The sequence below is a fragment of the Dermacentor andersoni genome, chromosome 1, assembly GCF_023375885.2.
Source record: "Dermacentor andersoni chromosome 1, qqDerAnde1_hic_scaffold, whole genome shotgun sequence".
Lineage (NCBI taxonomy): Eukaryota > Metazoa > Arthropoda > Arachnida > Ixodida > Ixodidae > Dermacentor > Dermacentor andersoni.
Genome location: NC_092814.1, coordinates 180,289,322 through 180,315,452, shown reverse-complemented (window position 1 = coordinate 180,315,452; position 26,131 = coordinate 180,289,322). Strand labels below are relative to the sequence as shown.

At 41.6% G+C, this 26,131-nt stretch overlaps 1 protein-coding gene across 3 annotated transcripts in view; it reads left to right on the top strand.

The window, feature by feature from the left end:
• Positions 1 to 25,782, top strand: part of LOC126547239 (WD repeat-containing protein 47) — a 188,957-nt gene extending 163,175 nt beyond the window's left edge. For all 3 annotated transcript variants that reach the window (XM_050195185.2, XM_050195186.2, XM_055062825.1), the window contains 6 exons: positions 3,995 to 4,212; positions 6,184 to 6,353; positions 10,012 to 10,185; positions 14,509 to 14,649; positions 16,480 to 16,698; positions 21,376 to 25,782. In XM_050195185.2, coding sequence (XP_050051142.1) covers positions 3,995 to 4,212; positions 6,184 to 6,353; positions 10,012 to 10,185; positions 14,509 to 14,649; positions 16,480 to 16,698; positions 21,376 to 21,521 — 1,068 coding nt within the window. In that variant the 3' untranslated portion in view covers positions 21,522 to 25,782. The remainder of the gene's footprint in view (positions 1 to 3,994; positions 4,213 to 6,183; positions 6,354 to 10,011; positions 10,186 to 14,508; positions 14,650 to 16,479; positions 16,699 to 21,375) is intronic.
• Positions 25,783 to 26,131: the final 349 nt, after the last annotated feature.

Genomic DNA, 26,131 nt, shown 5'->3' with positions numbered 1-26,131 from the left:
TTTATTGCTACTCAGGTTTCAAGTAGGCCTGACCAAGTAGCCCGAATTACTGCCCACTTATTCTCTCAATGCAGATTGAATGCGAAAACTTCGCATGTTTTGCAGAGCAGTCGGAATGCTCTAAAATGACTAACTGTAAATGCTATTTTCTAGTAACCACTATTCTGCGAAAAAAAAAAGAAAGAAAATTCAATTTTGTATCACCGACCAAATTTTGTGGCATGGTACTAAAGGAATCTGATTGTATATCCTTCTCTTTATTTTCCCTCTTAAATGCTTTAATTCTGTAGCTGAGGTCGCTTTGAAGTGCAAGTATCGGCACGAGGACTCAAGACGTTGTAGTCGGTGTTTTTCACTTAGAAGAGTTGAACTGTAAATGCCACGTCATCAACTCGAAAGGGAACAATTTTCTTAGTGATATGAGTGTTTATGTAGCAACTGAGCCCCCGTACTTTTTATGTGAGCCAATGCTATATATTCACGCTTTTCTTCCTTTCAGTAAAACAACCCTTATCGGCACAAATTTTGTTAATGCGATTGGTTATATGCTCGTGTATGCTCCAGGGAGTACAGTTCTAATATGTCATTGCTTTCAGCGTGTGTTCTCGCAAGCAAGCTAGCTTATAAATTTAGTTTTATAGTAGGCTACAACTTAAAAAAAAAAACAGCAGTTGGCTACCAAGGCACACGGACCGCGCCAGTATGGCCCTCTACCCACCATAGCGCCAGGTTGTTACTCCGCAAGCAATCACAGAAGCAGAAAAAATCATCATCATGCGATCATTTCAAAATGGCGTCGCTTTTAATACTTCCGGAGCGTCTGCTGTTCTTGAACAGTCTTTTCATCGGCGGAAGCGATGACGTGTACAACAGACACGGACAAAGTGTATGGAGTCTGAGCATTTCACTCTTCAAAAGTCCGCGATACAGTTCATTTCACTACTGACCCCGTTTTAGTCATGAAACTTCACTGCCAACTGAAGTGAAACTTGACATAAATAGTTGCAGCGAAGGAAACGTTTTATTTCAGTTCAATAAATAATTAGGTTTTCACCGTTCTGCTAGACGAGTGAAAACGTACAAAATTACTCGCTTATAACTTCATTTGTGTGGTTACCGCCCTATTTAGGTAACAGGGAAAGTTTGAAGTGCGAACTATTTGCAGCCTCGCGGAGGAACAGTGGCAAGCTGTTATGAGGGCATGGGTGGGGCTTCACTGCGTATCACACTTTAGAATCTGTTCTTAAAATGGTATTTAAAAAATTCAGCTTGCAAAACTAACAGCAGCTGTCATCTCATTGCTATATGTACTGTCCATGGTGTCTTAACAGGAAGCTTTAGCTCCGACCCAACTCCGATGCCGCCTATTCAGATACATGTAAAACGCATAAACGCTTTTCTGAGATAACCACTGGGCCGATTTTAATCAAATTTGTTGCATTTGAGAGAGAAAGTTACTCTAGTGAATGTTGGAAGAGAAATTTTGATTTAGGATCTGAAGATGTTTTACGAAATTTTCAAAAAATTTGTAAGTTTGAAAAGAAATAGCATGAAGTTTACAAATTTGTAACTCTGCACTAAGGACAGATATCGCAGTTCTGTAAACTGCATCCGTTAGAGTATCCAAAGCGGACAAATTTGATTTGTCAGTTTATATCCTACGTGAAGTTGTTACATAGCTCACAAGTGTTTTGCAAACATTCTACTCGCATATTAGTGGTTTATTTCAGAGCCATGTATATATATTTCGCCCGCTTTAGATGTACTATTAGGTGCAATTCACAGAAATGCGATATCATTTTTCATAACTGAGTTACAGAGTTGTAAACATGATAGTTTCATTTTCAGAAAATTAGCTATTTTTGCGAACCATTGTAAAACAAATTGACGATGTAAATCGAAAATACGCAACCAACAGTCACTAGATGTTAACTTTTTTCTTTTAAGTGCAACGAACCTCATCAAATTTGGTGCACTGGCTTCCGAGAAAAACAATTTCTCCTTTCTCATGCATTTGGATAGGAACCCCGAGCTAAAGCTTCCTCTTAAAGGGACACTAAAGGCAAATAATAAGTCAAACTAAAGTGATAGATTAGTGCTTGACAATCTCTAAGGCATCAATATTATCGCTAACAGGGCCTTAATTATTGAGAAACTGAGGTAAATGCAGGACATGATTAGAGACTCCCCCGGAACATTCAAGCACTTGCCCAACGACGAAAGCACTCCTCAGTTAAATTATGTCACTAGCACTGAACCAATCTTTGCAAAAAACATTACTGTATTGTATTATATGACAAAATAAAATGCTGCTTATCAGTGCTGTTTCATTTTTAGAAGAACTCAGTAAAATTGACTTTGACAACGACGCGGGTGGTCGAAAGGTTTCGTTTTCGCTCGACTCTGCGCCGCCCACGCTTTCGCGTTTCAGCAGTTTCGTTATCGCGCAATGCTGCGCTGGTTTTGCTGGCTCGCGAAACCCGCACAAACTCCAAGTGGCAAAGAATTCAACTTCCATGTTATGTCGTGGGATGCCCGAACCGCCGACGTCACTTGACCAAAAAGCAGCTGCAGCGGCGAATCCTCCGCTCTGTCTATGCTCGGTACCACCGTCTGTCGGGCGCCGTTTTTCTCACCGATGGCAGCAAAGGGTGGTGATAGCGTATGCAACGTCACCACTCCCGCGGTTGGGTGGCGGGAGATGTGAATTTCGAAAAAGGTATTCGCACCCTTCAGATGCTGTTTTCTTGCAAATAAATCCTTCCTTTCTCGTAAGCCGTCTCGCATGTAATGCTGCGCGACATCCGTGCGCGAGCTCAGAGTTGAACGTGCTTTCCTCGTATCATAGCTCTCACTGGTGCTAAAGATTTGACAGTGGTTGTTAAAAAATAGGACGTTGGTTTATTTGTATCGACCATGATTTCGTATGAAAAGCAGACCGTAGCAAATGTTCGTATCATCGGCGACGCACTCGGGCCGGCCGGCACGGAGGGTTGCTGGCCGGAACGGCATAAATATCGCGTGAGCTCTTCTTTTCGCCGGCAGGAGAATCTTGCTGCTGCGTGGGGAACTAGAGAAAATGACATTTGTCGACAGCCAGTGCACAGAAAATGGTGGACAGCGTGCCACGCCGCTAGCTGTGTTTGTACGATTATCGCGGAAATAGTTTTTTATTAATTTTTTTTTCGCGATGGTCTCCAGGTTCCAATAATCAAACACTAGACTGCAGTATATGCAAAGTCCCGTCTTTTCACAACATGCCACAGACCTAGTTTTGGGTCGAATGGCAGATGTAACGAACTTTTCTCGCTGGATTATTACAGTTCGTTATAATGGGTGTCGACTCGATTCAGCTTGCTATATGACACTACAGCTAACATCAGTTGTTGAAAAAAATACATTTTCAGTTGCACTGTCTTTCGTCTTCATGCATGACAAGAGTTCATAAATTCTTATGAAGAATAAGAGAAAATCTTGTTATTCTATTTCTGGCCTTGTGTTTTGTTTTTAAATTACTTTATAAAGGCTGTATTTTTTTATATATTTCAACACTGTTGCGATCTTGGCTATATGTGGGAGTTTTTATATATTTCAACACTGTTGCGATCTTGGCTGTGTGGGGGAGTTTTTCAGCTAAGTTAAATGTAAACCTGCAGTGAAGGGTGTGTTTATGCAACATTGTGCCAGTGACGAGTGTTTAAAAGTGTGGAAAGTATTAACCCTTACAAATGTGTCTTGACTTACTGCTAGGTATTCAGGTTTAAATAGGCAGCTGTAATTCCTGAACAATGACCCAAGAATTGCGACACTGATTAGGCAGAGGCAAGTGTTGTGATTGTAGTCAAAGACTGGTCGTGCCATCAATGACCTGTGCCTTGTTAACCTGCCCTTGTTATTGCTCCACATTATGGTAACTAAATGAATGTTGCAAAAGCCAGCCTAACATTATAATAATTAGTTTCTCATGCAAGTTTCTGTATCTCTTTACATGCAGTACTCTGCAAATCATGGAAGCCAAAACCAGCAGCAGCAGCAGCAGGCAGCACATGCGACTGATGAGCCACGAAAGCCAAAGTTTGTGCAGGTCACCAACTTGGAGGATGCCCAGGTGGTGCGTGCCTGCGACTTCCATCCTAGTGGACAGTTCTATGCTGTTGGCTCCAACTCCAAAACGCTTCGCATATGTGGCTACCCAACCATCACTGACCTCAGGCATGTTTCCCATTACTGCTTGGCTTGGCTTAAAGTTTCTCTTAGTTTCTAGCTATGTACATCATCACCACATTTGTGCGATGAATGTGCATAATCATAGTTTGGTATGAATGCAAGAACACCGTACAGTATACTAGACCTCATTATATTTTTGCTGCATATACCGGGTGTCCCACGCAACTTGAGCCAAACCTCAAAAATATGCAAATGCCATGTAAGTGGACGGTATCAAGGCAATGTTTGCAGTTGCTTGGAGATACTCATATTTTGCATTCTGCCTAATTACATAATTAGTCTGAATTAATTGACTTCTCAAATATTATAATTAGATGAAAAGTTTAACTGGGAAAATTATAGAGCAACATGAAAAACCCCCGATACAGCTTTTTGTTGCTCAATACGTGCTACATGATGATGATGACAAGATGCATTTATTGAGGGATGGCTCGAAGGCCTATAATGGGGAATAGGAAGAGGAGGGGGGAGGCATGTTCAGAGTCGTCCTAGAAACTGCATGTCCTTGGGAAAAGCCAAGAGCGAGTCCAGAATGACCTTGTCGGAATCTATCGAGCCAGTTGCCGGTCCAATCCACTCCTCGTAGGACGACACTCGCACCGCCCTCATGTGGTGGTCCCGCTGCTGAGCTAGTCTCTGGCACTCCCAAAACAGGTGGGCTGCGGATGGCCGCATGGCCATGTCACAGTCAGGGCACCTGTGTGGCGCCTGGGGTGCTTCTTGGTCCGCGGAGGCTATGAGAGGGCCGGGTTCCTGCGATGGAAGGGAGTTGGGAGATGGAGATGGAGGGTGTCTAATAAGTGTTTTTCCAAGCATGAGAGCAGCCTGCGAATACATGCAAAATGCCTCAAGCAGCCAGTCATGCAGCAATTTTTGATCTGAGGTTTTTCATTTTGCTGTACAATTTTCTCATTGACACGTTTCATCTACATAAAATATTTGAGAAGTTGACTAATTAATTAAGGCTAGCTATGTAATTAAGCAGAATGCAAAAAATAATTTGAGTATCTCCAAGCGACGGCAAACAACGTCACCTTGGTTTTGTCCAGCTACATGGCATTTGCATATTTTTAAAGTTTGGCTCAAGTTATGTGGGACACCCTATATAGTGGTGCTTTGCTTATAGTAAATGTCACTTCTTGTGTGATATGAAGTCCTGTGCTGTCTATGGCAAAAAAAAAAAAAAAGTGAGTTCTGTGTTGTGAAGTGCCGGACTCAATAAGCTAATTATAGAACAAACACCAGCAACATTGTTGGGGCTATTACACGCCAGGAACCCCTCACTCAGTGAAACAAGCGGGTTAATGCCCTAGTACTTAGTGTTAGCTACAGATATGCCGCTGAAATTCAAGCATTCATTTTCATGTCTAATTTGGATGACTGAACTCTGCTTAAAACAACTTTTTATCAAACATTTCTTACCCTGTTATTGTAAAAGTTTGGTTTCAAAGGTTCTTTTACATGGAGCACAGTGCCACTTAAAACTGCACCCATCTTTGTTACAGGAAAACATATTGTCAAAGATATATGCTCGATTTAGTTGGCACCTGTAGTTTTGGTTAGAAGCCTCAGCTGTTCAATGGTACTTTAGTTGAAAAGGGGAAGTTTCAAAGTGCTGATGAGAAAAAAATCAATATTAGAACCAACAAGCAACCTGCCTAGCCGGTTTTAACTAAAGATCTGGGATGTCATTATTTTGAGCTGTAAGAGCACTCTAACTATTCCGCTGATGCCTTGTGCTGCGATCAACATGAAAATGTCAAACCATTCATACAGCTGCATTTGAGAGTGCTTGTGTGGGTTTAGGCGGCACCATTACACAGACAAGAACATATTTGTATGTATTTGCATCCCTGGATTTTCAAGGTTCCTTGCACTGTGTCAGTACATGTGTGGGACATGTCAGCTTGTACCAATAACTGCAGTGACTCAAGTTATTCCTTTGTTGTTTTGCAGGGAAGGAGACGTGGCCCACCAGCCCACTGTGCTGTTCAAGCGACTGAAGCACCACAAGGGCTCTATCTATTGCCTGGCTTGGAACCAGACTGGGGACCTCTTGGCGACCGGCTCCAATGACAAGACAATCAAGCTGATGCGCTTCAAGTCTGAGACATGTGCCCTTGACAGTGAGAATTACCCCTTCCCCCCCTTTTCCCCCTCTGTTGGGCATCCCCTTTGTTGAGATTTCATTTGCCTTCGTTTAATTCTGTGCAATAGCTTTTACACATGCACTATGTGGGCACAAGGAGGAGGATAAAGCCTGAAGATGGGTGTGCAAGAACATTCTCAATGCACCAAGTGTTTATTCTGCCCCCTTGTACCCAAATGGCTTCCAGAGGCCCTTGCTTGAGGTGTCAAGGTGGATCAAAGGCCCATGTTTATGAGGTGCTCTTGTTCTTGCTACATGGAGGTTCTGCACTCCTGGTCATGTCCAGAGCACCATGACGTCTCTTCTTTTGCTTCAGGCGTACCATATAGTGATATCAGCAGACAGTAAGCCCAGGGTTCTGGCACTGATACGAGAGAGAAAGGGCAGGCAGGAAATTCAGAAAGTTCAAGTCAGCTTAAGGCACCTTTAAAATTTGTGCATGGAAAAATGTGGTCAAATTTCACCTGTCAAGATTACACTTCCCAGTGTTCAGGTTTCGACTACATGGCACGAACATCATTTGGTCATGCTGTGCACTTGTTTGTAAGAAACCACAGAGTACTCGCGCTGTCGTCTATGATGCATACATCTCAGTTTGAGGATACAGTTGTTAAAGCTAGCACGTAGATTCATCTGATCAAAACACGCTCCCAAATCTAGCACACACACAATTTTCACGGCCTTAAAGTAACAAAGTAAAAGTGCACCTGAATGTAACATGCTGCAAATCCATAAAAGAAAAATATAGCATGCTCCCCACATTCGCAGTTAGAAAAAACAAGATGTGCAGAATTTACCTTCACAGACAGGAGTTTTTTTAATGAGCTTTCATAATGAAAGTGGCACATTGTTGTCGCCATTTGCGCTTCATTGGCCACAGATAACAAGCACACAGGGATGGTACTCTTAAGTGTTTACTTTGGATACTGCTATCACTTTTCCGATACTAAGCATTAGACTTGGCGAAATACACAGCCGACAGCATTCCTGGCACTGTGTGCAGATAGTGAGCTTAGCACAGCGGCAGAAATGCTGGCGGCCAATTATGCCGATGTATCTGGTGCCGAGTCGCGCAAGATCTCGCTGTAGTGTCTACGAAAGTTATTGGCCACTAATACTGCTCTAGATCGTAGTCAAGCAGAAAATAAACCACCACCAGCCTTCGCAAAAACGTGCTCTGTTCCCATTTTGTGATGGTGATGACGTTGCGTCTGACAATACTGACGGTAGGCTATTGCCAACGCTTTTGCTAAACCAATGTGGTTTTGGTTTGGCATCCAATTGTAATGGGCAGGCACTTTTCCGACTCATTTTCTCTGAAAAAAGGTTCACGTTAGATCGCTATAAAATAATTGCCATATTTACGTGAAAGTGTACTTTTATAGGCACATTGCTGCATATCGAGATTACTACATTCCCCTGTGACAGGAACTCAGCTAACCTTTTATCCTCTTTGGTTATCTCTGAATCTAGCCCCTCTGCAGGCTACTAGATGCAGAGATCACAGGGCATGCAAAAGCTTGACCTATTTGACATATCACACATGTTGCTGGTGCCCACACTTTAAACTTGCCTGTCCTTTTTTTAATGTGAATTGGAGCTTTGTAATGATTGACAAGGAAGGGTACAAATTCGGCCTTGTTGGTACGACATACTACAAGTGAATTGCAAGAAAAAGCAAGGACAGACGGGAGGTACCAGACAACACATGTCCTTGTTTTTTTACTTCACTTGCAGAGTAACAAAGCCATATCAGGCAGTTGACCCTTTGCAATCTAAATCAACCTCGTTACTCATTCCAGACCTCCTGTTCGGTCTCGTGTTTTGACATATTATTGACAGGCACCTCACATTTCCTGTCAAATGGGAGCTTGCCAAATGCATAGTAACAAGCAAACAGGCACCAGACTGAAAAAAGGAAAGGACCCACATACACAGCATAGGCATCAATATCATGTGTTCAACATTAGATGACATGTAAATGCAGTTTTGTGAGTGTTTTCATGGCTCGTAAACACTTTTTTTTTTTTGCCGCCAGTGCTTTGTATGTTCAGGAATATGCACTTAGCACAACATCTCCTGAAACTGCAAAGGGCAATTTGTGTTCTCTTAATACAGGTTGAAAGGAAAACAACAAATGGCCCAGAAAATATATTAGACTCAGTTGTATACCCTTCTTGCAGGTTACATATACAATGAGCACTTGTCCATGATGTAAGATATGTAGGTTCTTTGTTCTTTAATATGCTTTGTATTATTTAGAGTAATAACATGACACGGCAGCTGAATCTATCAGCAGCAAGGGCTCTTTCTCTCTTTTTTAATATTTTGAAATGTCTTGAGCTTCACTGGACACACATGCAAACAGTCATAGTGAAGTCGGTGTTTATTCAAATGAAACAATGTAATACAAAAAAGAAGTCTCTTCTATCCTATCTTCCTGCTCCTGTATTCTATGGCTATTTTACATGCAGATATAATGCATATTAGGCATTATGTGTGGCAGATACCCAGTGGCTGGTCACTGCAAAGCAAGCTGAGGGACTTAATTTCTATTCGAATAATTATATGCGCACTGGTGTGGCTAAGGATTATGCATATTATAAGAAATGCCGCTGTGATGTGTGTCACCTTGTAGCAGTGAAAAATTGCATTGGAACATCTGTGCATTTATCTTTGAGATATTTAAAATAAAACTTACATTCTGGGGTTATACGTCCTAAAACCGCGATATGATTATGAGGCACACCGTAGTGTGGGACTTCACATTATTTTAGACTGGCCGGGGTTCTTTAACATGCACCTAAATATAAGTACCCACAAGCATTTTTGCATTTCACCCCTATTAAAATGTGACTGCCGCGGCCTGTATAAAACTCACAACCTCAAGCTTAATAGCGGAACGCCATTGCCACTGGGCTACCATGCCAGATTATTTGAGACATTGCTACTTACTTGAAGTGTGGGCCTATGCAGTAATTTTTCATGCTGTATGTAGGATTCTTATTTTTTTCCCTGTGGCATTAAATGAGTCATAAACTGGCAGTTCACTATTATAATGTTGACTGCTTTTTTGAAAATTTATAAGCCCACTGTCTTTGTGCATACATGTGTGCGTGTGTTGCATGTGTATGAGAGGCCAGGTAGGGGAACAACTGCAGCACTCCTGGCAAGCAAAGGTTTTGAATGAAAGAGTACATTTAACTCTCATCACCAAGCTGTCTTTCAAAAAGCAGCGCACTGGGCAGGACACATATGAGGAATATACAAACAACCTGCTGCGGTAGCACAGTGGCTATGGCATTCTGCTGCTGAGAATGATGTTGCAGGTTTGATACCCTCCTGCAGCGGCCCTATTTCGATAGGGGCAAAATGCAAAAAACACTGGTGTACTATGCTTTGTTTGGGCATTAAAGAATCCCAAGGTGGTCAAAATTATTCTTGAGCCCTCCACTACAGCATCTCTCATAATCCACTGTGCAGTTTGAGGACGTTACTACTCATAATTCGATTCAAATAAGAACACAGTACTATCTACGCTTTCATAAAGAGGACAGTATACATACTAACCAACCCCTTTCCCCGTTGATTACTGTCATAACCGAATTCTACCATTTCACACTGTTCCTGAACAGCTGGTGGAGAGGCAGAGCTGACGATGCATGATGGTACTGTCCGTGACGTCTGCTTTGTGGAGGACCTAAGCAACAGGTCAAGCCTGCTTATCAGTGGTGGAGCAGGAGACTGCAAGATCTACGTCACTGACTGCGAGACTGCCACGCCTTTCCAGGCATTGTCTGGTCACTCGGGTAAGCTGCCCTCTGCCTTGGTTGCAGCAAAGTGGAATGATATTGGGCTGCAACTGCTAATCCGCTACAACAAAGTGGTTTACAACCGCAGATTCAAGCAAGGTTCCCCACTCGTACCTACCAGTAATCACAAGATACATGACATCTGATGCAAAATTGAAATTCTGAATCATGCTGTTGAATTTTTCAGCACATGTAGCAGCGCATTTACATTGTGCTGCTTATGCAACAGTGTATGCTGCACCAGAATTTCTCTACTATGGGACTTTGGCACAACGCTTTGACGTTCACATTTGGCTCTGACTTGATGACTGTGTCATTCTTGTGTGACCAAATTGTGGCTTGTTCAGTATACCCCTTCAAAACAAATGTATTTGCTTTCAGTCAGTGGGGGCAGATTAGATTGGCACGGCACTGGCATACAGAATTTAGTTGTGCTAGTACAAATTCCTAAAATATTTCGTAGTTTCACCCAAAGGGTAAAGCATCGACAGCGATAGCAAGGTTTAGCATTGCACTTGAACTGCTCGGACGGTTTCTAACTATATGTGGGTGCGACATGTTGGCGTGATGCAGCATGCAAGGCAACTCCTGCTGGGTAGAAGGAACAGTGCCCTGGCAGCTACCAGTCGTCTCGCAACCCTGGCATGATGATAGTCGGCAGTGGCGTTGCAGGCGTCATACTTTGATGGTGCATGAGATGAGACCAATGGGAAATTGTCGGCATTAAGCGCCCAGTGAAATATTATATAATGTTAGCTTGACGATTACTGCTTGTTCTGCTCAAAGTAGTACATGCACACAGCAGCTCAGTAGGAATGCTACTGTGCTTATAGGGCCATGCTCAGAACGTTCATGCTAGCAGCAGAAGGCAGAACGTTGCCCTGGCTCCGCCACCGACTCAATCGAGCGGAGCATTGATGTTTCAACTTCACTTCATCCTTGTTTTTATTTATTTTATTTATTTATTAGGTACTGCCAACTGTCTCTTGGCAGTCCAGGCAGGAGCGAGTGAGTACAAAGTCGGCACTGCAAGTCAAAATAACAAAAACGTGAGTTACAAGGAACCATGAGAAAAAAATGCTTAAAAATACAGACTATTGGGTCGGTAAAGGCAGCTTGTACAAAGTTACAAAAATAGGAAACTGGCGATTCTAAAACTAACATGCTTCATTGCAAAGATTGCACGGCAGACACAAAGGATCCGACTGAGGACCTACAAGCGACTTCTTGTGGTAGAGCATTCCACTCTGCTATAGTTCAAGGGAAAAACAAGAAGCCATAAGTAGTAGTTTTAGTCTGTGGCATCACAATCGTTTTGCTGTGCTTGCGTCTGGTTTCTCTTGTTTTATTAAAATTGATGTCGATGTCGGGATCCATTTTTGTTTGTTTATGAACGATATTAAACAAAGTTTCTAAACGATGCAGTCTGCGCCGAAATTCTAGCGATGGGAGGCCGGACTGTTTTCTGAGATCAGTGGTCGAGACTCGTCTACTATAATTTTTATAAATAAATATAAGGGCTTTCTTTTGCACGCTTTCAATGTTGTTGACACCGGTCTTTGTGTGGGGATCCCACACAGCATCGGCATATTCAAGCAATGGTCTAATGAGTGTCGTGTAGGCAGCAAGTTTAGTCCTACTAGTGCAATGTTTGAGCCGGTGTTTAATTAGCCATAGCTTCCTTAGTGACGCCGAAATGATGTATTGGACGTTAGACATATTGGACATTGTTGCAAGCAAATGCACTCCACGTCTCTGGAGGCCCTCTAACCCTTTGCATGCGAGCCGCGTATGTGCCATAGGGTGGGACAGCCCAACAACGGCGGTGCTCACGGTGCTTTTGTGCATTGAGCATCTGTATAATTGCTTTCGCACTAAAAAAAAAGGGGGGGGGGGGGGGGGTGCTCCAATCTACTCTGTGGAAATGGTTGGCCAGTGAAACTGTGGTATCACCTGATCCGATAGACCGATGTGACGTTGCCTTGAGCTGGGTGCTTCCGAGGCTGAGCACGACACCGTTGTGCATATTGACGTTGCTGTTCCTTTTGTCGTTCGTGTTCGCACTGCTCTTCAGGTGTCCTAAGTGTGCGTGGCACGACACACGATGCCGTTGGGTGATTCCACGAGAGATGAAACATGCATGTCTGCTTGATGTTCTTGCTTTGTCTGTCTTTCTTATATGTCATGTAGAAATATTCAAACTCCTTGGAACCGAAATTTTATTCCTGGAAAGCATTCCCATTAAGCCAAAAAAATATTTGAAGGTGGCGGCGCAAGCGTCCTCCTATTGCTTACTGCAATATTTTCCGATTTCACAGCCAAATTAAGTGCAAACTAAAGACATTGCGTCAAAAACCTTTTCTGCTCATTTTAATATGCTTCACAGTAAATTAGTTCCATGCGTTTATTTATGCTGTCCACAAATTTAAAAAATGTAAAAAAACTCCAAACATGCCCGAAATCAGACAAATTTTGTAACTTTGATGTGTCTTGGCGCGATTCCTATTTCACACAGAAACTTGAAAAAAGTGTCAAACATAGAACGCCCTCTTTGCAACATTTATGCAAAATATTATCTCCCTACATGAAACAAAAGAGAAGAAAAAAAAAATAGGTAAATGAACAAGTTTGAAAAAAAAACTCATCTTCAAAAAATAAAATAGAAAAAACTCTGGTTCCAATTTTCGAAAAAATTTTGGCTGGATGTCTGCTTATGTCGGGCAAAACACTGGTGCGTTAATATGTTTCCTCATTTGCTTTCACAAAATATAATGGGCCAAAGTGACCCATGTTGAGTGTGCTGGCTTTAGTGGCACGATGACTTGTTCCGGTTTGTTAACATTTACTCTCTTTTAAAAAAAATAAAAGGCAACGTTTGCCACAAATAAAGGAAGATTTACCTGGTTTCTAATTGTGACAAGAGCAGAGAACGTGCTTTCTGCTTTGTTTTCTGGGAGACAAGAGCAAACAAGCTCTGTGTGGTGCTTGAACAAATTTATTGCATGTCCTTTGAGTTAACACTAACTCAAACACTAACATCCAAAATGAAAGTTGAACTGTGCATCATGGTGGCATTTAGAAGGCGGAGTGTTGTGGGCACACCCCACTGCGCAGTAGCCTTCGCAATGCAAGGCATTGAAGAAGGAATGGGAGCACAGTGAAGGCCGTGTTTGATTGCCAATAACTCTGCTTTTGCTGAACGCACTGAAGTACTTTTTGTGGCAAAGTATTTCTCAAATAGCCTATTTTCACTTCAAACGCCTTTCTCCTCTTCTATAAAAAGTGGTTCAAGGCCCCTTCAAGCTTGTGCAACCGTAATCTTTACCGGGAAACACTTGTGGCAAACACCATGCGCAAAAGCGAGCTTTCTGGTTCTTTTCTTTCCCCGGCACAGCCGCTGCCACAGGATGGATGGATGGATGTTATAAGTGTCCCCTTTGGAACAGGGCAGTGGGTTGCGCTACCAAGCTCTTGCTATTATACTGCCTAATGTCCTACCTAGGTTAAAAACAGATGCGCAGAGGTGAGCACCATCTGGTGGTGCTGCAAGGAATCCAGCGGCATGTGCCTCCCACTTTGATTGGTTGAATTTTTGCCCATGGACACGACAAATGCATCGGGGGGGTAGGGGTGTACAGTTTCACTATAAAGGGGTGGTTAACATGTGGAGAAATAGCCGGTGTATCACTCTGTCTGGCAATATAAACATTGCTTTTTATAGTATTTGTTCCTCATTTAAGAATTATTCAAAACTTACTTTCTGGATGCCCCTCGTGTGTTTGTGTGCACACACGTGAATGTTTTACTTGCGGCTTGCTTTTTAGCTTTTTAGTTACCTAACTACTAGTAGTAGGCAACAATTTTTTTATTATTATTACTCATAGTGCGTGTATGCGTTCATGGATTTTGTTCTTTGTACCGGTTCGTTAACACTGCCTAACTGTCACTTATTCTTTCTGCTAATGAAGCCAAAATAATTGTATTTAAAATTGTTTAACTATTACATTGTCTATAGTTTTGAATTACAGGTGTTGCTTGAACACTTGTATTCTGGGCCTGTAGCTCAGACTGTGTACAAAGCTAAAGCCCTCATCAGGCTGATCAGCATTTTGCTTTTGCTTCAATTTCTGTATGTGTACAGAAAGAAATTAACATAAATGTTTTTAAAATATATTTAAGATATCTGGGTCATAACTTTAGGTGTGGGTGCCTCTTATTACACACATCAGTCTTTACCTTTCTGCTACAGTATCAGTACTATGTCGTGGTTAAAAACAAAGATATTTTATTGTTCATCTGTATTTTCTTACTCTTTTACAGGTCATGTTCTGTCCTTGTACACATGGGGAGGAGCCATGTTTGTGAGTGGCTCTCAAGACAGGACCATCCGCTTCTGGGATCTGCGCACCAGAGGCTGTGTCAACCTAGTGACTGCACCACCAGCAAGCGGAAGTGGCCCTGGTCAGTTCATGTGCCCCCTATCTCTTTTGTCTAATCTTTGATCACTTCTCCCATTGTTCATTTGCGAAAAGTGATGTGTAAGCATTGGGTCACATACCCGCCATATGTTTGCCTGCCATGCATTCAGCTATGTTTGCAGTGAGAGCTTAGAAGGGCTTGGTAAGTGAAAAACCCACAATGCAAAACTTGGCAGATCTCATTCCTGTTATTATACTTGAATAAAGAGTGCATAAACTAATATTTATAACTAAAATTATTGATTTCTTTTGTTTTGATCACTGTTTCATAGCTCTCCGTGACACAGTTGTGCCCACTAATATCAACCCCAAATCTATTAAATGCTTCCTTATTTTCAATGAAGACAACATGACCAGACTCTCAAATTAAAACTTTTTTCATTCCAGTTTTCGTGCCAGTTCAGCGAAAACTGTTCAGTTCCAGTTCAACTCCAGAGCGAGAACTTGATTGTCCAAACAAGTTTTAGCCAGTTTGTTCGCATAACCTAAGAATATAGCATACAAAGTTATTTTGTACAAAAATCTCAACCATGCTCCTAAGCTGCACAAGAAAGCAAAAATAAAATGGTAGTCATGCTGTTCTTCACATGACAAGTAGTTACGAAAAAATTCACCTTGTGGAAGCACACCTCAGAGACACAATTTGTCAGAAGCACTGTGCCATTTTTATTACACCTACATCTGCTTACATACGAGTGTGTTCAAAGGCGGCCACCCAGCTTGGAAGTGCTTCATTATATATAGGTCTCCCACTGCTGGAGAACTATTTGAGCTATTTTGCTGGTCATCAATTTCAAACCCTCACGAGTTTATTACTATCATGCCTGCCTGCCAAAGTGACATGTTGAAATCTGCACTAACGGTGCGGCCACTTTTAAAATGACAGCAAGCTTGCGTGCACTTACAAATAAGGTAACATGGTTGAGTTGCAAGTACAGGCAATGCATGGATGAAAAGCCAGAGAGGTTGCCAACCTGAACCGAAAACTTTCTCTTCAATTTTGTTCAAGAGTAAAATTGTAATCGTCTGGTTCATTTCTCGTTCACGCAAAAATAAATTTTTTTTTCAGTGTTCAGTTCTGGTTCGTTAACCTGAGTGTTACCAACAAAATTTATGTATGGTTAATGACAGCATGCCTCAGATAGAACAAACATATACTGACTAAGAATTTGGTTAGAGCAAATGTACCAGACCCCAACTCAACTGGTTCAGTGCCATTCTCCTTTGAACGCTTGATTCCCTCCAAAATTTTCTAGGGATTTCAATTACCCACTAGTTTGAAGGCTGCGCATGCCACACTGATATATGTTGTTTTTTCTCTACTGGCATTCCCGCTGAAACAAAAAAGGGCAACTTAAGGGTAAGGGAGCCCTGTGATAAGATAATGCAGTAAGGTTGAACATGAGAGAGGACATTGCTATTTTATGACGTGAGGCTGAAGTTGAGTTAAGGGAAAAGATGTGAAGCCTGAGAGCCAGGGAGCAAAACAAAAATGAGGCCCTACCTCTTCGATATTCATACAATGTGTTCTATGTGTGGTTGCCCTTTACCTTCTATACAACTTGGATGATCTTTAGGTGCTATGTTGGCACGCACATTTGTAGACACAGCACCCAAGGACGATAACCTAAAATTCACAAGATTTGCGTTGATTTAATGTGAATTAGTATTGTGCACTGCCATTTCAGTCCTTTCAAAACTGATGCAGAGCCATAATTTTTCAACCGCTGTGTGTTTCGCTGTTCTGGGACTTCACCTATTCTGAGATGCATGAATCTTGTAACTGAGACAGTCAAACCTTGTAACTCCACAGGGAGCCCAGTGGCTGCTGTGGCTGTGGATCCTTCTGGGCGCATGCTGGTCTCGGGCCACGAGGATGCCACTTGCATGCTGTACGACATACGAGGTGGCCGCACCATCCAGACGTTCCGACCTCATTCGTCTGACCTGCGGTCTGTGCGCTTCTCACCACGAGCTTACTACTTGTTGACGGCATCATATGACCGCAAATGCGTCCTCACCGATCTGCAAGGTCAGTGGCCTGTCATGTTCTGCACAAGTTGTGTTGAGTAAGCTGTCTATGCCAATGGGACTTTACCAGTGTGGATAATCTTCAAGATGCAAATCTTGAGCCCTGCATTGGTTCTAGATGACGTTATGCTCTCTGCTCAGAAACATGATTTGGTACTGTACGACAGTGCAACAATTTTTTTGGCTTGGCTTCGTTTTCTTTTTATTGCCTGTTGTCTTGAATGGCTAGCTTTGGCAGTAATCGCAGGGCGTTCCTGTTTGAGCCCATGGTGATGGCTGAAAAGGTTCAGGTTGGATGGGTCGTCGCACATATCTTAAAACTATTGTCGTACGAATATTCGAATTTCCGAATAGTAGTTTCTAATATGGTGCTACTCTATGTTCGCTTCAAAGAAAAAAGAATTTAATATTTTACTTTTTTTAAATGTAATATTCGATTTTTTTATGTTCAGCTTCGCCGCAATGCAGTTGTGTTTTGCGGTGACGCATATCTGCCACGCAGTGAAGCATAGCAGGAGTGGAAAGGGCACTGTAACATGGTTTAGTATGCATTCCTTATACACGTGTGAACGCGCCGTCTCTGCTCACAGTACGAACACCGAGACATCTAATAAGTGTAACTGAGACGTCTAATCAGTATAAGAGCATCCTTACAGATGCTATCTTTGTTTACACTTTCTCTAGTTGTTGCAATTGTCTGTTTTTAATTTGTGGATTGCTTTACTTAACCATTCTTCTCATTACTACATTTGCAAAGGCAGTTGCATCGTGCTTTGCTATTCATTATTAACCTCTTTATATCTTTGACATTTAGTTAATGAGTTCTACTCTACTAAATTTTGGACCCGTTCTTCCACAGAACAAGTCATTAATTCCAACATGCAGTAGTTCCTATGCATACAAGTTTGCAGCCACTTCTCTGTGCAACAGTTATTTCATGTGGAATTAGAAAATATTTGTTCCAAATTGCTACTCATTTCAATTTCACTTTGAACTCAAAATCCATTATTCGCTCACGCCTACTTAAATGTCATGCAGGCTTATTTGTGAGGAGCAGGAAAACTCATAGGGCTGCAGGAATTAGACGTAAAAAGACAAAAAGGGCTTGAAAACTTATTTCACTTTTCAAACTTTTCAAAAACTTATTGCAAGAGAAAATCCCTCTTGTCATAACTATGAAATAGAATTGACGTGATGACTCTTCATTTTGATCTTTCATCTCATTTTTTCCTCTTGCTTTATTTTCATAATAGTAAGACTCCTATAATAAAACTCAGAGAGAAAGAAATGAAAGTGACCTGCTGGGAGCTTACCGGTGTTTCAAATGAACTGTGATTTAGGAGGTTATGAGCATTATTTTTAATAAACTCTTGACTTCCAAGTGTTAATTCTATAATGAGAAAAGGTAAAATAGATGATTTTGTTTCACTAATGTTTGTTGGTCTTTCCTTGTAAATGATATAGTTTTACTTTTTGTCAACTGGACCATTTAATTATTAGCAATAGTAGGATCTTGATTTTTCAAATGCTGAAGGATATGTGTTCGGTTTGCAAGTGTCATGAGTGTTTTCAATACATGGCGAATAGTTGCTTTCTGACAAACTATTGAAGAGTATGCACGCTAGACAATGCTTAAAAAGGCAGCAGTGGTGTCATCAGCGATGACTAAAAAGACAACAATGGCAAAACTTGTCAAATATCTGGTTTCACCTTTCATTCAAGACTGTAAGTGCAGGCTTTAAATAAGGCAATCTAGGTTCAGTTGATGGATCTCAGCATGTTTTGCACACGTGACAGCTTGACATGTTGGAGATAGTTTTGATTTTATTTATTGTTGAACATATTTGCATTTGAAACGTGATTTTTCATTTTTATCTGAATAGCGTCAGTGTCTTGCTAGCAACTTTTTAGCTTTCAAATAATCAATCTCAGTGATGTCACCAGTTCATATCCACTGCCATGTCATGTTCTGCACAAGTTGTATTGAGTAACTAGCAAGGCCAATGCTACTTTACCAACGTGGATATTCTTCAAGGCACAAATTTGTTCAATGGTCTCAGCAAGCATCCACCAATTACCACCAAATGCTGGGATCCCCTCTGGTTTTTGCTAATGGTTAAAGGGACACTATATAAAGGCAAACATTAAGTCAAGCTAAAGTGATAGATTGGGGCTTGAGAATCTCTAAGGCGTCAATATTATCGCGAACAGAGCCTTAATAATCGAGAAATTGAGGTAAATGCAGGACATGATTAGAAACTTCCCTGGCACATTCAAGTACTTTCCCGATGAAGAAAGCACTCCTCATTTAAATTCCGTTACTAGTATTTAACCACTCGTTCCAAAAAACATCCTTGTATTGTATTATAAGATGAAATAAGATGCTGCTTGTCCAGTTCTATTTCATCTTTAGAAAGAAGAACTAATTGAAATTACCCTTGACAACGATGCGGGCGGTCAAAGGTTTTGCTTTCGCTCAACTCTGTGCCGCCCGCGTTTTCGCGTTTCAATAGTTTCGTTATCACGTAGTGCTGAGCTGGTTTTGTTGGCTCGCGAAACTCGCAAAAATTGCAAGTAGCAGAGAATTCAACTTCCATGTGATGTCGCGGGATGCCCGAACAGTCTATGCTACTTGACTAAAAAGCAGCTGCAGCGGCGAATCCTCCGCTCTGTCTATGCTCGGTACCACCGTCTGTCGGGCGCCGTTTTTCTCACCGATGGCAGCAAAGGGTGGTGATAGCGTATGCAACGTCACCACTCCCGCGGTTGGGTGGCGGGAGATGTGAATTTCGAAAAAGGTATTCGCACCCTTCAGATGCTGTTTTCTTGCAAATAAATCCTTCCTTTCTCGTAAGCTAAGCCTTTTCTTGGCACGAAACAAGAGTTGCGAGGTTTCTGAAATGGTATTTAAACAGTCCATGTCGATTTAGTATTTGCCTTTAGTGTCCCATTAAACGCTTAGAGCTCAAAATTTCTGTGAAAGATGTTGCAATAAACAATGCCTTCAAATATTGTTATAGCCAAATGAGGCTCTGCACTGCTCACTTGAACATGTAGGCACAATATGTCAATCATCCATGTCGCCGCTTTTCTGAATTTAAAATATAACTACAAAGTACTGTGCTCTTGGCTAAATGCCATTTTTTCTCCCACTTGGAATGCCAAGGTTAACTATGTTTTATGTTACAGTTCAATTATGCTGTGATTGGGGCTAGCTGGTGTATGGCACCAACATTGTCTCTGTTGCCTTGTTACTAACCTGTCCTTTTTACTATACAAAGTAGCGCATCTAGCCATGATGGTGACAGTTCAGGTAACTATAGATGCACTGACAAGCAGCACTTGTTGTGTGTGTAGGTCTTTCTGTCCACGTTTTTATCAAGGATAATTAATAACGAAGTCCTCTCACACATGCACAAAGCCAACATAGTCAACTGTGCCAACGCATGTACTGTCACACTCGGTATAAGTTACAACGCACAAGCATGTGGCAAAATGCTCTTCCAAATTGGATAGTAGCGCTGATTGGTGCCGTGTTGCCGAATTAAAGGGAGAGGGTTCCGCTGTTCTTTGCTTCGAACAGTGCCCCTTCGAGCCTGCTTTTGCCCTCTCCTTCACTTTAGTGCGCAATATCTTGGTCTCACGAGAATAAGGACAGACTGTGGCCACCTTTTGTACGAGTCGCGCATTAACCCTTGTTCAATTAACACACTTCAATTGGCAAAATAATGCAGATGAGAAACGGCGAGCTCACAGTTGCAGTGAACTCCCAGTTCACAGTGCAATATTGCAATTGCATGCAGGCGAAAAGAAATGGCAAACGTGGGGCACCGATCATTAATGCGTAAATCTGTGTGACAACCACCGGGTAGTGATAAACCAAGCATAAACCAAGCAAGACAAAGAAATAATCACTGCCAGTGATCAGATGCCATTGATGCAGTTGAGTTTCTGCGACAGGTGGAGGACATTGTGACTAAGCACCCTAAAAAATTATTGATGGCCATTGCAGAGCATCTTCAGGAGGCAGAGCCTGCATACTGTGCATGCAGTCATTAGCACCACTCCAACTAATGGAGTTACTTCCTCCCACAGGGCCTATGTGACCCTCAAGTGGCTGGCTGGCTGTTTAAACCTGTTGCATACACTGCAATTTATGGAAAGAGGGAAGGAGCATCACGAGAGAGCAACTAACAACCAACCACACAATGCTAAAGACTCATTGAAGGCTACTATTGCGGAAACATTGCCCAGCGTCAATACGCACTATCTTATCTGTACATGCAGCTGTTATCGAATCTGAATTCGTTCAGTTATTGAGGCTGAAGATTACTTTATGGAAGTTTTAGGAAGCAGCAGTAAGAGAAACAATGTAAAAAATTTTGCATGAGTATATGGAATTTTATTTGAAATAATGTTTCTACTCCTTAAATCGTCATTATGTTGTCAAACACCTTGTGTGCACTGTATGCATCCTGGTTTACTAGCCTTGCCGCCAAGTAATTTTTATCTGTGTCACACAGCTTTGTTTGTCCATTTGAAGTTTGAAATTTTGTTTAACCATCAGTCTCTTGGTGAATTCTGTCAGTATAAAAGCAGATCTCCCTGATTTGTGCTGCAATTTCTGCACACCTTCCAGAGACAGCTTTAATTAACTTCAATGCCTCTTCCGCCACAGGTGACCTGACGCAGCCTTTGCCCAGCGTGGTAGTCGCAGAGCATGCAGACAAGGTCATCCAGGCCCGCTGGCACCCCAGTGACTTCTCTTTTGTCAGCACCAGCGCTGACAAGACAGCCGTCCTCTGGGCCCTGCCAGTCAACTGAAGGGCTCCCCCATCCCACAATTGAAACACCCTCCATCGGGTGTGGGTGCTCGGACTCTAGGCCCTGTGATAAACCTCGCTAACCCTGTCTCTGCCCCGCCTCCTCCCTCACTTTTTAGTTTATTTTCACCAACTTTGCATTGATGCCCATCCCGCCATAACTCTTACTTTCTGGCCTGTCCATGTTTTTATCTGGAAGCCCAGTTGGTCATTGAATTGTCGTTACTTTGTCTTGCAGGTTGCGCACTGCTAGTGTTATGATCAAATCAAAATGCATGTTTTTTGCAACTGTGGCGATATGCTAATATCATCTTTGCTTTATCACTGACTGCCACACTTCTGTGTGTAGACATGTTGCTGATTACGTGTTCGTTCAACTCGCAGCTCTTTCCTTGAGCATGTCCACCTGTGTCAGAACAGTCGTATTTGTTCTGTGTTATTATGTGCTATGGAAGGCTATTTTTAAGAGCTTTGGTAGCATCATCTAGTTCGTTATTAAAGTTTTTAAAAATGTGCTTCATTTGTGCCCAGAAGATTGTTTAATGTATGTTCATACTGCAAAACAGCGGGCATGAGCTAGAGAATGAGCTGAAAGTGTCCATCCATATACAAGAATTTCAAACACTTCTCATAAAACATAAAAAGTTGCATGGTGGTATGGGGAACTCGAATCCAATTTCATAGCTTGTGGTTCAAGAAAATTAAACAAAGATATTTGACAAAGACAAAGCATCATTGTGTTCAATGAGTATTCAAGCCTTTTGCATTTCCTTAAATGTTATCTTTTTTCGAAAATGATATATACAAACTTGAGCAGCAGTGATGGTTTTGCAAGATATGGCGTAGGTGCTGGGAGGCTCCATATGTAAGGTGGCTCTCTAAGATGGCGCAGAAACTGGAAAATAATCGGAACCGTATGTGATGTGTTTCATCAGAACAGTATGAGAGTACCGCCTGCAGTGTGTTCTCAAGATTATGTGGGAGTCTAAGCATATTGAGGAGTTAGGGGCCTGTACCGGCTGCTCACAGTAATCCATGAAAGGAATACTAAACTGAAACACTGAATCATTTTAAACTGATGAGGTATGTTTTAAAAATTTCTTTTCATTAATTTTGCAATAATATGTTGATTACTGTCAAACCTCATTATAATGAAGTCGCAGCTTCCACAAAAATTACTTTTAACTTAGGCTGCTCTTAAAAAAATGGCCATGTCAAGCATATGAGAGCTGGGTGTTCACAATAGTAGTTATGGCAAAAAGCAAATGATTGCATGCTCAAGTGCTTTATTGTTCTGTGAGAAAGAATGTGTCCGAGCATTGTGCAGGCATGGCACCTCACCACCTTTCTCATATGGGCATGCCAAGCACTAATTTTATAAATTATCACTTTCCTAACGCCACCTGCTGAATCTGTCCATCCTGTAGCTGTGCAACTGTGATTAACAGCGTTTGCACCTAAAAGCCTTAAATGTGTCTGCAAAATTTAAAGCCTTCTTAAAGCTTCGAGAAGCAAACTCACCTGCACTGCTGTTCATCTTGAAGAGAATATAGATTCTGCTAAGAGGGAACTGCGCTGAATTAAATATATCTTAAGATATTCTTAACACTTGGGCACATATATTATTTTACCATTGCAATTTCATAGGCTGTTTGCACTGTTATTGGAAAGTCATGAATGGTACCAGCAGTGGAACTGACATTGCTGCAGGCCTTATTTTGTTTCCTTCATTTGGCAGTGTTTTCATTTCCTTAATGTCGACTTTTGTGTCACTGTAGCCTTTGGCCAAAAAGCACAGCTATTCATCGCGCACACCGGCATTTTGGCATTTCATGATCTGCCAGCAATATTGTGGTGAGTCTCAACTGGTGTTGTAGTCGCAACTGGTATTGTAGACGCAGTATTTTCTCAAACTGGTGACTTTTTTTGCACATACGCCCACCCCGCCACATACATTGCAAACATGGTCAATTTTCAATGCACATATTTACTCGGCTATCTGTGTGTCTTTCCCTTTCCTTTTCCTCTATTTTTTTAACTATGCTGCTGCATATAGTTTTGATGGCAATGCTTGCAGTTTTCATACCTGCTGTAAGTCTAATTTTGAACTTAGCTACTAACTAGCAGAAGTGCTGACAGTAACATCGCATGCATATGAGAGGCCTTTAATAGTACAGGCTACAGAACAGTAGAGGAAGACAATGTTCATTTGCTAGGAGAAGAAGCAGAATCCACTGCTACTGATGCACTATGATTACAATATTCCATGATTTTGCCTTGTAATCTGTCACATAATGTTTATGAATAGTGGTGCATATAAGGTGCATGTCTATCCTACTGCAGGGCTGAAGGAAAGTCATCTTGATCACTGGTCACTTCTATAAAGCTTTCATCGATGCCAATTTACAAGGCTAGAAATAGCGTTGGAAAGTTTGCATTTGAGCCATGTTGTCTGTAGCTGCGCCCTAAATCCTTTCTGTTTCTGGTCGTCTGCTAAAACCAAAAGATGTTTCACAAGTGCCTTGTGACACTACTGTGTGTGAATGCCACTCGGAACACCCTTTGGTGGGTTCTGTAACGGCCATTACTGCGGAAGAAGTCAGCATGTCCAGTTTTAGTAATGTTGGTGGGCAATATTCGAGGTTATCGGTGGGCCAGCAGCGTTCCACTTCAGCATTTTGTGTTTTATGAACTAGAATAGTTAGGGAAGTATCACCATGGTGCGCAACCTTGCAAGTACACGATATCTAAAATTTTTAAACAAGGTCAGTGCTGCTCAGGAGTAATACCTTGGGTAACCTACTTAAGGAGTGGCCCTCCATACTATTTTTAACCGCGGTACATCTGAGATTTATTACTTTCCCAGTTGCATCAAGAGTAAACTTCTGTGCAATAATGTGCGTAAGTTGTGTATGCGCTTGTTTTTGGTTGTGTGCTTTGGGTTTGTAGCCATGTTAATGTAGATGCAGTGTGGAAAGGATTACTTGAGCGATGGATTTCTTTTGCTTGTTTACATAGGTGCAGCAGTATAATTATACTTAAATATAAGGGAAAGTGAACATGCACTCATGGTGTTTGATATTGATTAATTATTGCACAGATGTATTGTAGCACTATTCCCCCCCCCCCCCCTCTGCCCCCCCACCCCCTATGTATCTTGTTTTGTACTTTATTTCTACTTACAAACCTGGTGACAGAGATTAGGGCTCTGTGAGTGAGCCCTGCGCATTTACCCAACATGGAAGGGTCACAATATCTGTAAACACTTGAGTTTGCATTGAGCAGAGGTCCTCTTGTGTGAGGAATGCTGCCCAATTATAATCGGACAGGCTTCAGCATGCTTATTGGCTTGAATACCGTGAAAGCTGCAGCAACCTATCAAACAGTGCTTGAGAGACTGCTTTTTGCATGAAGGTGCCATGAATTATCATTCTAGAGCTGGTGTAGAACTTTATTTCTTGTTGCTTGCCACCAAGTGTGTCATGCATCGGTAGTGTAGTGAAATTCCACTTTTCAGTGTTTCCAAGAGGTTTATTTATGTCAGAGTATAGTAAAACGGAGTATGCCTACCTGGGAATCTCTCCTGCAGTGTTTTTAGCATACGTAAGGCAGTGACGTTTTTACTTTTTATTTGTTTTTTCTGTTTTGCCTTAGATCCTAGATCATGTTTTTACTTAATGCTTATTGTTGTGCGGAATCTACTCAAATATGAGGAAACACTTCTACTTGTGCCATCAGGCTTGAAAAAATTTGACATAGTGGCTTGAAACCCAACCTAAATATATACGATGTAAGCAAGAAATTGCATTGTTTGGATTAGTTTTTTATGTAAGCTTGTTGCACAGGTAAGAAGGGTTTGTCCATATTCAGTTTTAGCTTATTTGAAGAGGCATATTGTATACACCTTTGAAGCCACCAAAGCACTGCATGAATTCCCTCCTTGTCTTTTACAAAGGAATCAATTTCGGCAAAGGGGCATGGCGACTTACGTTAAGGGTTTGGAGTGAAATCGTTTATATACGGAGACACAGTGTTTCGCACATTCAGGCCAGTTTCAACAGATCTGCTGCACATAGCACAGCAATTTGTCTTTTATTGTACATATACTTTTCTTTTTTTTTGCTTTTTGCATGTCAGCATAATTTAGTTGTACAAATATTTTGCCTACCAGCTGTGGAATTTGTATGACATGCAATGGCGGCTTGTATAGCTTGTAATAAACATCAGCATAATAAACATTGCTTTTCTGAACTGCCTCGGAACCTTAGTGAAATGTAAATGTGTGTGGGCTTTCTTCTACATTGTACATTTAAGCGCCTGTTGCAGCTCTTTATTTGTGAGTTTTCAGGTGATGGACAAGAGATGGTGTCAGTTACTATGTTAAATGCAGCAGCATTTGTAATATACTTGTTGTACCGTTGCATTGCTTTTTGCGCTTTATTATTATTATTCATGAGAAATATATTGCATTATAGTGATTATCCAGCAGTTTTCTGCAGGGAAAAAACTATGACATGAAAGGTTTTTAAAGTGTTAGTTTGCTGATAAAGAAACCATGCTAAGCGATATTGACAAACCTAGATGTGGAGTGAGCTACACATAAAGCTGCCA